Source organism: Gobius niger (genome assembly GCF_951799975.1).
Source record: "Gobius niger genome assembly, chromosome: 13".
In the NCBI taxonomy this organism is placed as follows: domain Eukaryota; kingdom Metazoa; phylum Chordata; class Actinopteri; order Gobiiformes; family Gobiidae; genus Gobius; species Gobius niger.
Window position 1 is genome coordinate 5309925 of NC_136864.1, and position 15478 is coordinate 5325402.

Consider the following 15478-nt stretch of genomic DNA (forward strand, 5'->3'; position numbering starts at 1 on the left):
CCTCATTTTGCAAACAAAGAAGGGCTCTCTGGTTAAAAAGGGGAGGGATTTGATTGTTTACTTTCACATTTCATCTCTATCCCTCCTCACTTTGCAAACTTACAGACTATCACTTTAAGGCCAGAAGCTGCAGGTATATCAGAAAATATTTAATTTAGAGGAATCAGTTTTAAACACCGACATAAATATGAGAAAGCGTTTTCTTTTATTTAAAGCAGTACTAAGTAACTCTTGCCCCTTGAGGCCATAAGCGCCACTGCAGGTGTCGTAGAAAGTTACGTTTTTTTACTCATTAATTGTCCGTGAGAGTAAATACTACGCTGACAGAAAAGACAAAGGGACAGAGTGATATTGTTCATCCAATTACACAATGGAGATCATTTTTTTCACTCAAACTTGGCTGTAAATACTGTTTAAGTGGTGCTAGCCCGCAGTTAGCTTTGCCTGTTAGCCTGTTAGCTTCTTCTTCATGATTCCATCTAATTGTGGTTTTCTGGCCAGAGACACCAGGGGGAGATTAAAGACCCCCCAATCATCCCTTTAATATGTATTACCCCCAGAGGGACTATGGAAAGGATTTATTAAGGTAAACAAGTTACTTAGTTCTGCTTTAAGGGGAGACACTGCAGGTGAATAGGGTAACTCTTCAAATGTAGAGATATCAGTTTGAAATTTTTGTTGTAGATTAATGACATAAATATGAGAGAAAAATGTATTGCAAGTTTTCTGTCATTTTTTGGTTTCATGTAAAAAATAAGGCCGTTTCAAATTGTATATTTTTTATCTGACAAGCTTTTTATGCTCACTACTGCCACCTCAGGTCTTACGTGTAACTGCAGGTTCTATATTAAGCTCGTGCATGACGGCACTTCAGACCCGAAGTAACAACTTTTTGACTGTGCATGATTTTAGAGGCAGTTGTGGTGACTAGATCTGAGCTCATTGCTAGCACAGGTAGGGGAAAAAGAAAATGCCTAACTTTAACATATTTAAACTCCGTACAGTCCCTTTAATAATGCATAAAGCCAAGGTTAAATTCATAGTTTTATTTTGTTGGCATAATGGTTACATTATTTGCTCAGAGTTGCTCATTTTGAATATCCTGTTATCCTGTTGTAAACTCTTTATTTGTGGAAAAAAAAAATCTGTAAAAATGTAAATCTTGCCCTTTTTTTTTGGGCTTCGAAGCTCAGTAAGTCAGGCAGGAATTAGATACTGAAAAGATTCTCTGGAGAAGGTGGTAGGTGCTTCTTATGTTGAAATGTAGTTGGTTGTTGAAGTTGTAATTTCCCTAAATAAATCTATGGAGAAATGTGGAGTCAGTGCCATAATCAAACACCTTGTGAACATTCAGTCGTTTATGTTTCCAGATGTTGAGCGATAACTGGAACCTACTTTTGCCAATGTATTTATTACCGACAGAAGCAGCAAATAAAAAAAACCCTCCCCTGCGTGGTCCCTGCCGTCTGCTCCTCTGAATCGGGACCTCCTTTAGCTCCAGATCGTGTTGTTTCACACGTGTGGTTCGCTGTCGTCCAGGCTGGAACAGTCCATGGCCTCGGTGCTGTCCTTGTCCGAGGGCGGCATCGGGGACCAGCCTCCCCCCTCGCTGTCCCCCTCGCTGTCCCCCTCGGCCCCTCTCCGCCTGCAGAAAGGGGGGATCTCCACCACCACGTACTTCTTGGCCCAGCCGCTCACGGACGCCTTCTGCCGGGCGTCGCTCCCGGGCGGGACGGGCTCCGCTTTGGAGTTTGCTTTTGAAAGGGAAGAGAAACACTGTCACACACTGAGACGCCATTAAACATTTATAAAACTGTTATGGTGTTTTATGAGGATGAGTTACAGACAAAGCTGCTGTTGGTATGAGTGGTTGTTTTTTAAAGGGGCTAGATGCAAGTTGGCCATTTTATACTCACTACTGCCACCTCAGGTCATACGCGTAACTGCACCTTCCATATTAAGCTCGTGCATGACGGCACTTCAGACCCGAATTAACACCTTTTTGAGTGACAGTGAGTGACAGACTCAATCTACACTTTAGGACATGGCTGGAACATGTAGAGGGATGAAAATACTTAGTTTTAACATTTTTAAACTCTGTATAGTCCCTTTAAAGTAGCTGTACTTCCTAGAGATGCTTTATCACATGGTACTTTCTACTTCTACCTGAGTAATATTATTAAGTAAAAAAAAAAAAGTTTATCGTTCCACTGTGAGTAGGGCTGGGCACTGTTAAACGATACCAGTTTGGTATCGGAACTTTTTTTTAAAAGATATTACCAGAATTTAAAAAAAATAATAATAATAAAAAAAAACGGGGAAAAAATCTCATATCTTTAGAGCAGGGGTGCCCAAAGTGGGGCCCGCGGCCCGACAGAAAGTGACCTACTTTTGTGTGGAATAGGCCACCGTTTTTACATACTGAGATATGTTCTTACCTTAGCTTTGACGAGTTCTTTAGGACCTGTCTGGTCTTTCCCCGTGCCTTCAGTAACGTAAACACAGCGCATACGGCGTTAGCATTTAGCCTCTCCCTCTCTCCTCTATAGCTCCAAAACAGGTCAAGATAAAAGCTACCAAGCTCTTCCACGTTTTCCCTATTTAAATATGTGCTGTGTTTACGTGACTGAAGGCACGGGTGAAGATTAGACAGGTCCTAAAGAACTCGTCAAAGCTAAGGAAAGAACATATCTCAGTATGTAAAAACGGTGGCCTATTCCTTTAATACTATAACTCTCTCCTATTCATTCTCAATGATAAATGTGGATGCAGTACACTTTTAGGCCACCAGCGTCAAATTGGGGGCGCTGTTTCACTCCTTTCGGAAAGTTAAGGAAACACTGTTGTGTTGTCTTTGTATTTATCAATCACAGAGCGATGTAGCATCAACGTTCCCAGTTTTCCAACCTTTTTTGCAAAGGTCGTTGACGTCAACAAAGGTACATGTTAAAAAATTACTTAGTAAAGAATTTATGCTGAACTGACACTTTCATAGTGATCTAATGTGGCATTTTCTTTGGCAAATGAATGGTAAAGTCACTGTAGATACAGGTGTTGTCGTTGTTTACATTTTGCACTATATTGCTTCAGTAGTTGATTTTGTTAAACTAAAACTAGGCTTTTGCCATGGTTAACATTTGTTAAGTGAGCCTCACCTGAGCCCGGCGGCTGGTTGGTGTCACACGTCACTGCGCCGGCGCCGTTGTTGCCGCTGATGACGGCCGAGAGATGAAACGATCGGGGTAAACGGGGAGAAACCGGCACCGAGTGACACTGTCGCCCCGGTAACTGTGGCCACGAGAACGCCTCCCCCCCCGCCGGCCCGTTGGCGTTGGCCTGCTGCTTACAGAACACGCTGCCCGGCGGCGAGTGCAGGTCGAACACCAGCGAGAACACGGATTTACTGGGCACATCGAAGAACTTGATCTTGCCGCCGCAGAGGTCCTCCCGCGCCGTGAACGGGTTGATCTTGTGGGACTTGGCCGTGCGCTGGTTCAGGGGCGGGTGGTGGTAGTACGGGTCCTGCACGTTCAGCTTTCGCCCCGGTTTGCAGGAGAAAACGTCCGATTGGCTGCGGCTGAGCCAGATGTTCCTGCGGGGGCGGGGCGACTTGGGCGGGATCTTGTCGTCCGGGAAACCGAGAGGGTTCAGACGCTTGAAACCCTGAACCTTTTCACCTGCGGCAAGAGAGACACGAAGAACATTATTATCATTAGTATTATTATCATTATCATCAGAGTACTATCATAGAGGAACAACCGGCTATTTAGTGACTTTTAGTTTAGTTTTTATTTAGTTTCCGTCGATATGCCAGGTTCTCATTCAGTCTCCATCAAATTTCCTACTGAAAGAAAAGATCCAGAACGTCGTGACAAATGGATTAAATTGGTAAATTTGACATATTGCTACCCCTTCTGGAACCCCCACCTTAACCTCTTAACTCTCGCCTGAACCGAGAGGATCTTTTCCTCACGTCATCAGATTTTTTTTCCATCATTTTTTTGTTGGTTATTCAACTAATTTTTGTAACTTTTTTGTCATTTTTTGTCACATTTTTGTGATTTTTTGGTCAAATTTTTCTCAAATTTTTCTCACATTTTTGTCATTTTTTTGTCACATATTTGTCATTTTTTCGTCAATTTTTTGTCAATTTCTTTTGACATTTTTGTGACATTTTTGCCACTTTTTCAATCAATTTTCCGTCACTTTTTTGTCAATGTTTTCTCACTTTTTTGTCACATTTCCATCATTGTTTTCGTCTCAGTTTTGTTGCTATTATCACAGCTTTTTTCCAGAAGCTTTTGAACTGGGGTAAAGCCAAACTGGAGAAAATGTTAGCGGTTTTGGTGGGAGCTAAGGGGTTAAAGTAGTACTAAGTAACTCTTGCCCCTAGAGGCCATAAGCACAACTGCAGGTGTCGTAGCAAGTTTCGGAGAGAGGGATATTGTACATCCAATTATACAATGGAAATAATTTTTTTCACTCAAACCTGGCTGTAAATACTGTTTAAAGTGACACTAGCCCGCAGTTAGCTTTTACCCGTTAGCCTGTTAGCTTCTTCTTCGTGATTCTATTAGTGTGTATTGGTGACTCTGGTCCGGTGGCAGTCAAGTTGCAAACATGGTTTTCTGGCCAGAGACACCAGGGGGAGATGAAAGACCTTCCAATCATCCCATTAACACTTGTATTACCCCCACAGCGACTACGGAAAGGATTTATTAAGGTAAACACGTTACTTAGTACTGCTTTAATGTGGTGGAGGGGTTTGAGCGGCCAAATGATCCTGGAGCTCTGTTTTCGGCGGCTTCGTGCCCCTGGTAGGGTCTCCCAGGGCAAACAGGTCCTGGGTGACGGGTCAGACAAAGAGCGGTTCAGAAGCTCCTTAAGAGAGACCAACAGGCCCGGTTAGAACCATGAGGTCGTCCTTCTGTGGACCCACCACCTGCAGGACGAGCCAGAGGGGCTGGTGCAATGTGATTTGCGCAGCTCCAACAGCTGTCCCCATGACCCGGCAACGGTAAAGTGGAAGAATGGACATCCATGGACATATAGCTAAAGAAATGCTATTTGTAACCAATACTTGATACAACAACTTTTTAAATATATATATTGGTTTAGAAAGGGCCACAAGTTCTTTGTTGCTCTTCCTAGTAACACTGTGTACCAGTTTCTTACAAAATTCTTTAAAAACAACAATGCTCAAAATAATCCATATCTGTGTCACACTCGGTCATGTTTACAGTTTGGGATACAATCTGGGTAATCCTGACCTTTGACCTGGACCAGCATGCTTTGCACTCAGTGAAATGCTGATGCTGAAGATTTTTGCCAATTTCTTTCTCTAATTTCCCCCCTTATTTTTGCTCATTTTTTATTACTAATATTTTCTCCATTTCCCCATTTTGTCCATGATCCATCTCAGCAGAGATGCCCAAACTTCCCGGTCCACACACACCTCCTCCAGCTGTTCTGGGGGGACCCCGAGGCGACACCAGGTCAGCTCGGAGACTTAGGGCCAGATCTTGTGGCGGCGCACGGGGCGGCGCAGGCTCTTGGCGAATTATTTTCCGAGTGGCGGCGCTATATGTGCCATTCGCCTCCGCCACCTGTGAGGGGGCGTCACAAGAGGACGTGACTGCACTGATGGAAACACGGCTGACATTCACTTCCTCGTTTACGTTGCGCTGTCTTGCCTTCTTTCTTAAGGCTTAGGCTCTCACAGGTCAAACTAAAAACTTTATTTACCCCATCGTGAGCTAAACGATGTTCACGTCTCGAGAGAAAAAGAGCTACAGCGTCCGCTGTGGCGCGGATCGGCCCGCACTTGGCGTGAACGCGAAGCAAAACAAAAGCACATGTTCACCCCACACAACCACACAACCACTCTCCTGGACGCGGAGTCGATCTGGTTGGAGGAAAATGTGTGTGTCTCAACCCACTTAAATGCGCTAAGTCTGGAGTGGCAAGATCACAAAGTGCGCTCCGACTGAGCGCAAAATGTCACGCTATCGTCTCCGTTTTGATGCACAAGATCGGGCCCATAGTCCCACCACCGTGTCCTGGGTCTTCCACGAGGCCTTGTCCCACTAGGACATGCCTGGAACACCTCCCGCGAGAGGCGACCAGGAGGTATCCGGAACAGATGTCCTAGCCACCTCAGCTGCTCCTTTTGACGTGAAGGAGCAGCGACTCCACTCCGAGCTCCTCTCGGGTAACTGAGCTCCTCACCCGATCTCGAAGGGTGCGCCCAGCCACCCTGCGAAGGAAACTCATTTCGGCCGCTTGTATTCGCGATCTCGTCCTTTCGGTCATTACCCAAATCTCATGACCATAGGTGAGGGTGGGAACGTAGATCGATCGGTAAATCGAGAGCTTTGCCCCCCGACTCAGTTGTCCTTGATTTACTACAAATTTATACAAAAAAATATTTATTCCCAAATTTGTTCTCTTTTTTGCCACAATTTCTCTCCATTTCCCCCCCACATTTCCTCACATTGGAGATGAACCTGATATTGTAAATTTGCAGATCTTCCACACCAGATTTGGTTTTCTGGTTCAAGGTGACAAATATCTTCACATAGGCAGGGGCGGATCTAGAAAAAAATCACGGGGTGGCAAGCAGGGTCAGGGATCATTTCTTGGGTGGCAACACATTTTACAATGTCGAATGTGTATAGTAGGGGTACGCAAGTTTTGCTTGATTGCAATTTTTCCATTTAGATTCAGGCTCGGGGTTTATAATTCAGGCAAAATTGAAACATTTGTAACTAAAAAAATCATCATCTCGGGAGCCACAGGAGTTGGCTTCCACCCCGTGCCACCCCTCTAGATCCGCCCCTGCATATAGGTATCAGAAAAAGTATAGTTCAGGTATCGGTATCGAAAACCAAGTATTGTTAAAGTACTGGCATTGAAACGGAACCCAGCCCGAGTTACAATCATATTATTTGTTTTAAATGACAGGTTCACTCATCACTAACACTTAACCACTGGCCTTATCCTTTCACTCTGAACATGAACGGCTGCCATTTAAAGATGTCCTGGCTCCCGTGTCCTCCTGTGTCCCTAACATTAATAACTCTTTACGTAAGGTTTGGTTGAGGCCACGTGTTACTATCACTGCTAATACTTCCTGCTCAGTCTCACGAGTCAATACTGTCCACAGGCTGTTTCCAACACGTCTCTGACACTTCATACAGTTATGCATGAACTCAGCAGACCCCAGACACACTATCCCTGTGTCTGTCAGAGCACAGGCTGTGACACAACAGACTCAGCTTTGAATATGCAAAATAAACAAGGCTTCTCCTCCACAAAGGCACTTCTGGACATAAAGCTCAGCGGTCGTAAGACACCTGTGCATTCACCGGTTACTAATGTTGACCGACATTAATAACAACATTAATGCACCTTTTCTAACGCAAAAAGGATGTCGCTTTTTCCCAGCCCACCTAAGACTGTATTATAGAATTTTTTAAAGGGGCTAGACGCAAGTTGGTTATTTTATACTCACTACTGCCACCTCAGGTCTCAGGCGTAACTGCAGCTTCTATATTAAGCTCGTGCATGACGGCACTTCAGACCCGAAGTATCAACTTTTTGAGTGACAGGATTTTAGAGGCAGTTGTGGTGAACAGGTCTGAGCTCATTCTACACATTAGGACATGGCTGGAACATGTAGGGGGAGGAAAATACTTCATTTGATCATTTTTAAACTCTGTATAGTCCCTTTAATGCGCACTTTAAACTATTTTACTGATGTTATGTAATTGTATTGTAATGAGAGTGATGGAACACACTGTCAGCTGTTCGCAGTGGTCTCATCTCGAAGACTCAGAACGCTACATTAGGTCGGTTTATGAAAGGCTGTGTATAGATTACATGCAACATGGTGTATTTTAGGCAAAAATATGCTGTTTGAATTAGCCTTATACAGTTCTGAAAATCAGAACTGTCTACATTCTGATTATACTTTCCTAAAAAAAGAATTTTTATATCTGCAATTTATTTATTGTTTTTATTTTCTGTCAAAATCCGGTGCAAGTGTTTCCCTGTGGGGCCCCTCTGCTATGGGGCCCCAGTCCCTCTGCTGCCTGTGTCAGCTCCTCCCCTGCTCTGTCTGTAGCTGCTCATTGCGCTGAGGAGGAGACACAGACGAGTCTAAAGACTCAACTTTAGTCTGGATTCATGACTCTATTGTTACTTTTAAACCGTGGATCAGATCAGAGCAAACACTTTGTGGAAAAGGCCGACATCGTGGCGTAACCGAGCGCCGTAACGTCGCACTTTATCGCCTTTTTCTCTTCATTAAGCATCTTGAATTTAACTGTAAAACCGAAAATATGAGGCCGATAGATATGATCTGAAAAGCGAGCTAAAGCTTGGGAAGAGCAGACTCCGTTTCTGGATTAGTTTATAGTTTATGCGTCGTTCCCAACTATTCCCGCCCACTGTGTTTCATGGATGAATAGCCTATTGTGCATGTTTTGGGAGGAGGGAACCAAAGGACCACAATAAACCCCACCCAGACACAGGAACAACAGGCAAACCTTGGATCTGTTTGCTTTGAGTCAGAAACACTAATCAGTTATTATTTACATTGAACATAAATAATCCATCAGCTTTAATAAAAGCTCGGTCGCGACCTGGAGGAGTTCTATTCTGGGATATCTGATCTACGCGGTCCAAGGTTTCAGTCTTAATTTAGCCGCGACGCCGCTCAGTCTGACCATGAAAGTCCGACGCCGTTCACTTCAGGAAATTAACTCACATCAGCTCCGTCCATCTGCAGCCGCCGCAGTTTACGAGGCCGTTTGTGTGTTGACAGAAGCAGCGACTGAAAAGTGTCTGAGCTGCTGCGTCTGTGAAGCCCATCATTCACATCACGTCATCGGGTTCGTAAGTCCAGGCAGATTTGATGTGGTACGCGGTAAAAAGAGTCAAACTATTGTCAGTAAAACACATACCAAAACATAGAAATAAAGTTGCTTCTTCTTCTTAAATAACGTAAATGCTCTAATATAGGGCGGGGCCTTCATTTACTCAAGGGCCTCGAGGACCAGGCCTTTATTGGAACCAGGCCACAATTAGAGACGGGCCTTTATTTCTATTTGAGCAAAACAGACCACCAGGAAAAAGAAGAAAAACGAGATTTGTGTCCATTTGCACCTAAAATATTAGGTTAATTAATTAATTAACATTTCAAACCCTCTCCCAGCGGCTGGAACATTGACGCCTTTTATTTTGTCGGGACAACAGGAAGTGTTTCGTTGCTGTTAGCGGAGCTTTGACATCAGTGTCACTGCAGGTTTCTGTTTCGTTTTTACCGTGGACCGGATTATTTGTTGTTATCTTGTGTAAAAGGCGAGTTTAGACGGAGCGTTTGTGTTTGAGATCGATCATGAGACTGACCCGAGAGAAGGCGAGACACTCGCGCTGATGGGAGGAGTTATTTTGAGACGTGGGACTGACCTGCACATGGAGCAGCTGGACGTGCTTTGTAGACGCGATGGAGACTTTATTAAAACCCTGGAGGGTCACACAACATTTGTTGCCCTTTTTCCAAACATAGTCACAGGAGGTTTGAAAAGTGGCTAAATCTGTGTCAAAGTTACGCTGGGATCAGCTTCCCATCGGCCCGGGTTCCCGTTTGTTTACTTCCTGCACGTGCGTTATAGCTTGAGACAAATTCCTAACTTGGGGAATATTTCTACCGCTATAGTTTCTAATAATAGTTTTAGAGACCGGCTTTTACTGGCCTCCACCAGCCGCAAACCCGGCCACTGTTAGAGACCCGGCCGCTAATGGAATACAGGCCAGTGTTAGAGAATTTATGGAAGTAACAATGAAATAAAGATTACACTAGACACTAGGGCTGGAGGAAACTTTGACTGGGGCTCCTCCTACACATTGTGCACCTGAGGCAAATCACTTATAACACCAGACTAACCATATAAATGTCTGTGTCGATAGAATAATTTTAACCATGTTGCATTTAAAAAACCTTATATTTGAGCAGCATCAGCTTCGTGTTTTGATCAGGCTCCTCTTTATCACTTATGCTTTTAACCCCACATCGTCACACCACCTTTACTTCAGCTTCTACCTTTACTGGGCGTCTTCTTGTCGTTGTCCGCCGTGACAGAGTCCTGCTCCATCTCGAGCAGCTTCAGTCGGGTCAGGATCCCCTCCAGCGTCCGCCCGATCTCCGGGAACGAGGGCCGCAGCGTCGGGTCCAACTGCGGCAGGAGACGTGAGATCAATAAAGGAATATCTTATCTTACATTTCACAACTTGCCGGGTCACTTTGGCAGAAATGCAAGAAACTTATGAAATTGATACAAATGCTGTGTTTTCCCCCACATATCATCAAGAAAAACATCAGGAGAATTAATACAAGCTGAGAGGCCACTTTTAGTTAAATTAAATTAGCCTGAGTAACGGATTACAAGGTTTTAGAAGAGATGAAGCAGCAGGAAGTCTTTACTTAAACACTAATCATATTCACTGGGACACGCAACCGCAATACCATCACCGTGTGGGGGAGAAAAGATTCAAAACACTGTGGAACAAGTGAGAATTCTCTTTGATTCATTCAGCCTGAATAATATGTCTTTAACCCCTTAACTCCCACCTAAACCGATTACATTTCACATTTTCTCCTGGAAATGTGACAAAAAGGTGAGAAAACATTGACAAAAAAGAGACGAAAAATGTATGAAAAAGTGGCAAAAATGTAACAAAAATGTCACAAGAAATTGACAAAAAAATGTCGAAAAAATGACAAAAATGTGACAAAAAAATGACAAAAATGTGACAAAATGTGACAAAAATGTGATAAAAAAATTGACAAAAATGTGACAAAATGTGACCAAAAAAATGACAAAAAATGTGACCAAAAAATGACAAAAATGTGACAAAAAAAATGTCGAAAAAATGACAAAAAATTGACAAAATGTGACAAAAAAATTACAAAAATGTGACAAAAATGTGATTAAAAAATTGACAAAAAATGACCAAAATGTGACCAAAAAAATTAGAAAAATTAGATAAAAAATTGACAAAAATGTGACAAAATGTGACAAAAAAATGACAAAAAATGTGACCAAAAAATGTGACAAAAATGTGATAAAAAGAAATTGACGAAAAAATGACAAATATGTGAAAATGACAAAAAAATGACAAAAAAGTTAAAAAAATGAGTTGAATGCCCAACAAAAAAATGATGGAAAAAAAATCTGATGACGTGAGGAAAAAGATCCTCTCGGTTCAGGCGGGAGTTAAGAGGTTAAAGTTACTATAGGTTCAAATAATAAGCAAAACAGTTTATACAATATAATTAAAGAGATCCTAATCCTTTGAGAGAAAAGGCTCCTGATATTTAATCTCAAATCCATTAATCTGATTAATTTAAGGCCAGAATTAAGCTACTTTTACGATAAGACTCGACCGGGTCAGACACGCAAACTGAACCCCAAAGTCTTACTTTTATTGAGCTGAACACAAATGATCAGAAAGTCAGAAAATGAAGTAAATCTACTGTCCGTATCTAAGGATCAGTGTGATAAGTTTTGCAGGCTGTGGGGAGGCTGTGGGGACTCACGTTGCAGCAGTTGAAGGCGAGCTGCAGGAAGTCGTGTGGACAGTCTCCGACCATGTGCTGAAACGCGTGGTAGTCCAGGCCAAAGTTCTGTTCGGGGACAGAGAGAAGCGTCACAACATGAAAACAAGTCACATCTTAGAGTTTCCGAACAATGTTATAATGTTCTTCTTCTTTGTGGGTCATACTTGGCTTCATTCACACGACTTTGAGTAAACCTGTTTAATTTAGTTACTGTTTTTTGTTGCATACAGTCTGCAAAGTTTATTCTCCCATCAAATGAGCCGCTCCACAATCAAACTGTCTTTATCACAGCGGCATCGATTTGTTAGCATGTTATTTAGCTGAAAATGATGGCTTATATTTTACGTTTTAAGACAGGCATTTCCCGCTGCTGCCTGTGGAGGGCGCTATGACCAAACACTGAGATGAAAACCATTGGAAAACATGCATAAAGGTCAATTCATCTGCAACTACACTGCAAAAAGTGCCCTTCTAAAACCAAGGAAAAAAAGACATTTTGTCTTGTTTTAAGGAAAAAATTCTGCCAATGGGGTCAGCATTTTTTTCTTGCTAAGAATTCTTATTTCTAGAATATTTTTCTCATCATAAAACAAGAAAGAAACACTAAATTTAAGCAAATAAATAGCTAGAATTAAGCAAAATGTCCTCAGAAAATGGAATAATTTAAGGAAAACATTCTTATTTAGTGAAAAATTGTGGGATATTTTACTTAAATGTTGCTTGAAATAAATACTAATATTTAAGGAAAATATTGCCCACGCCCGGGGACCCATCTCCATGATGTGGAGCCAGGCTGATGGTCAGAATCACCTGGCTGGAGGATTCACCTATTGTACATGTTTTTAGTGGTAGACATGGGGAGAACATGCAAACTCCACACAGAAAGGCCCCTTTGGGAATCGAACCCAGGACCTTCGAGCTGTGAAGCTGAGGCTCTAACCACTTTAAAGAATGGAATGTATTTTCTATCTGTGAGAATCAGTTCAAAAGAGTTGTTGTGATCTTATTTTTTCTTAAAATAAGAAAAAATGTTCTCTGTCTAAAGCTGAAGAAGATTCAAAAAGTTTTTCTTTCTTGTTCCAAGAAAAATGAGCATGTTTTTAGCAAATATATCTGAACAAGAAATGGCTAGATTTTATTTCCTAAAACAAGATTTTTTTTCTCAAGAAATAAGAAAAATAAGAACTTATGTCTTAAAGTAAGACATTTTTTACTTGCTTAAAATCCACTTTTTGCAGTGTAAAATGCTAAATATGTCCACTATAAATAAGGTAAATAAGGCTCTAGTAGCAAGAATCAATCATATCAAAACAAGTCCATAGACGCTCTCTGAATTACTCCCAGGGTCTACAGGTGGCAGCAAGAAACGTTTAATGCTTTCTAATGACATTCTAATGCTTAAATGATTTTTTTTTAAGCCACAAATGCAGTTTCATTCAGTAAGATTTGTAAACATTGAATCAAATGGAAACGAGGGGAAATTTTGAAAATCCAACCTAAACTGGAAACAACTGGAAAAAAATGGTGTAAAATTCCAGTCAGAAGAGGAGCTGCATTTGTTTTAAACCATAGTTTTTGTGTTTCTGACAAGATGTACACTATAAAAAAATAGCTGAGCGATGTCATTGAGTGGGTTCTGTCTTTAACCTCTTTCCTCCTGACTTTAACCGAGCGCATTTTCTCCAGTCCAGCTTTATCCAAATCTAAAAGCTTCTCGACTGGAGCTTGTTGTTGTGTTTTGGTCACTTTGTCATTGCATTTTTATCACCTTTTAATCGCTCTTTCGTGTCTTTCTTGTAGATTTTTTGTTGCTTTTTCATCACTCTTTACGGCTCTTTTGTGGCTCTTTTGCCGTGTTTTTGTCACATTTCGGAAGTGTTTTTTGTGTGTTTTTGTCACCTTTTGTGTTGCTTTTTCATCACTCTTTATTTGCGTGTTTTTGTCGCTTTTTTGTGTGTGTCTCTTTTATGCTTTTAGATTTGGGAAAAGCCAAACTGGAGAAAATGTGCTTGGTTCAGGTGGGGGTGAAGCAGTTAAGGAAGAACCAATTTGAATCCGATTTAATGCTTTTTAAGGCGGTAATTTTGAATCTAGATCAGTTTAAATGTTCAAAATTGAGCAAAACATTTTAAATCTGAGTTGTTTGGATGAGGTACGATGGAGTTGGGGCTTTTGACCTGGATTATTTCACTTGTTCTGAGACGTTTCTGACTTGATTCAATACATTTTGTCCTTATTTCAGGTTGATTGATCTTCCAAAGGGGTAACAAAATTGCATTTGTCCCATTGGCAGTTTCACTTTCCCATTTCAAGAGAGAATATCTTAAACCCAGAACAAAACAAAGTAAACTGATCAGGAAAATAGTCTAAATGAGTTAAGTGAGTGAAAACCACTCAGTTAAATATTCTCATTCAAGTCTTTTAAACCAATGTAAAACCACAGTCTCTCCTGAAGGCGATTTTATCTTTGCCTTTCCACATCTCGGGGCCGGAGGCGTGGGAAGCAGCAGAGGAAGGGCAGATCCATCAGGTTTATGTGTCGACGACAGCGGCTCGGACAGCGGCTCTCAGCGCGAGGCTGACAAACGAGAGGTCGCCCTGAGGCCTGTTTCTGTAATCTCAGCTCCAGCGCAGGATTCACACCCGCTGCAACGGACGATCTTGGAAAACTGCGCTCGCACTTCAGGGATCTGCAGGTTCAACTGGAGCTTAGAGCCTATAGTGCCTCATTTGAAAACTAGATCCCAAAAACTGATGTTAACGGATCTTTTACCTCGTGTTGTTGTCGTCACTTTATCATCTAATTTTTGTCACTTGCTGCATTTTAATGACTTTTTAAGTCATGTTTTTTTAAGTCATCTTGTTTTTAAGGGTTTCTTCAAGAAGCTTTTGAAATTTGGGTAAATGGTGGGGGTTAATACTAAACAGAGATACTGTATTTTACGGACTATACGTCGCAACTTTTTTCATAGTTTGGCTGGGGGTGCGTCTTATACTCGGGAGTGACTGTGATTTTTTTTCTTTTTTTAATTCAAATATATAATTTCACATGCCACTAGAGGGCACTGCAGGCTAATTGAGCAGCAGAAAGAACATTTGGAGTGAGCGAGAAAGCGGAGGTTACTCTAAGAAAACAAAACAAAGCTAATCACGAGCTAAAAGCTAGATGGCAGGGACGTACACAGAGAGAGCACCTGCCCCTTTGCCCTTTAACCCTTTCTACTCTAAAGAGCCAAATATGGTATATGGTCCTGGTATTTGGACGCACTTGGACACAAGGCGGCGACCTTCCAACCTTCTCAGTGTAAATGTGAGTTGACTTTCTTCAGAGTTAGACTTTAGGTCAGACACCATGAGTGACAGTAACATGACACTGAATACGCTAAGAAGTGAAGAAGGAAGTCATGGAGATTCTGCTTTAGACAGAACTTCAGACTTCTGCTGTAAGTGGACAATTCTGCAACTGAAGTATGCAGTAAATAAATAAAAAATGAAATGAAACATATAATTACACTTTTTTTATATACACATTATATACATTATATACATTATCTGCTGTAGGTCATCTGTGTCCCAGTTCCTCTGAGTCGTGGTGGGTCATGCTGCACCACGACTCAGAGGAACTGGGACAAACATGACTCTACAGCAGATACTAATGACAAGGGCTTGCTTTTGTAGAATGAGAGTCATTAATGATTAAGTAATATTTTAAGCACATAAATTCACTTATTACGAAGGAAAACTTGAATTTCAATCTTTTATCGTTACATCCAGCAGAAGCTCCATGACTTCCTTCCTCACCTCTCAGTCTGTGACTGAAGAGCAATGAGGCCTCAGCCTTTTTACTGAAAATAA

General features: G+C 41.8%; 1 protein-coding gene across 1 annotated transcript in view; it reads right to left on the reverse strand.

Moving 5' to 3' along the window:
- Positions 1-1237: 1237 nt before the first annotated feature.
- The window catches only part of tesk2 (testis associated actin remodelling kinase 2), a 77288-nt gene continuing 63047 nt past the window's right edge, over positions 1238-15478 (reverse strand). The window contains exons 10-13 of the mRNA XM_079569763.1: positions 11603-11689; positions 10106-10238; positions 3156-3677; positions 1238-1754 (exon numbers count right to left, since the gene is read on the reverse strand). Coding sequence (XP_079425889.1) covers positions 1513-1754; positions 3156-3677; positions 10106-10238; positions 11603-11689 — 984 coding nt within the window. The 3' untranslated portion in view covers positions 1238-1512. The remainder of the gene's footprint in view (positions 1755-3155; positions 3678-10105; positions 10239-11602; positions 11690-15478) is intronic.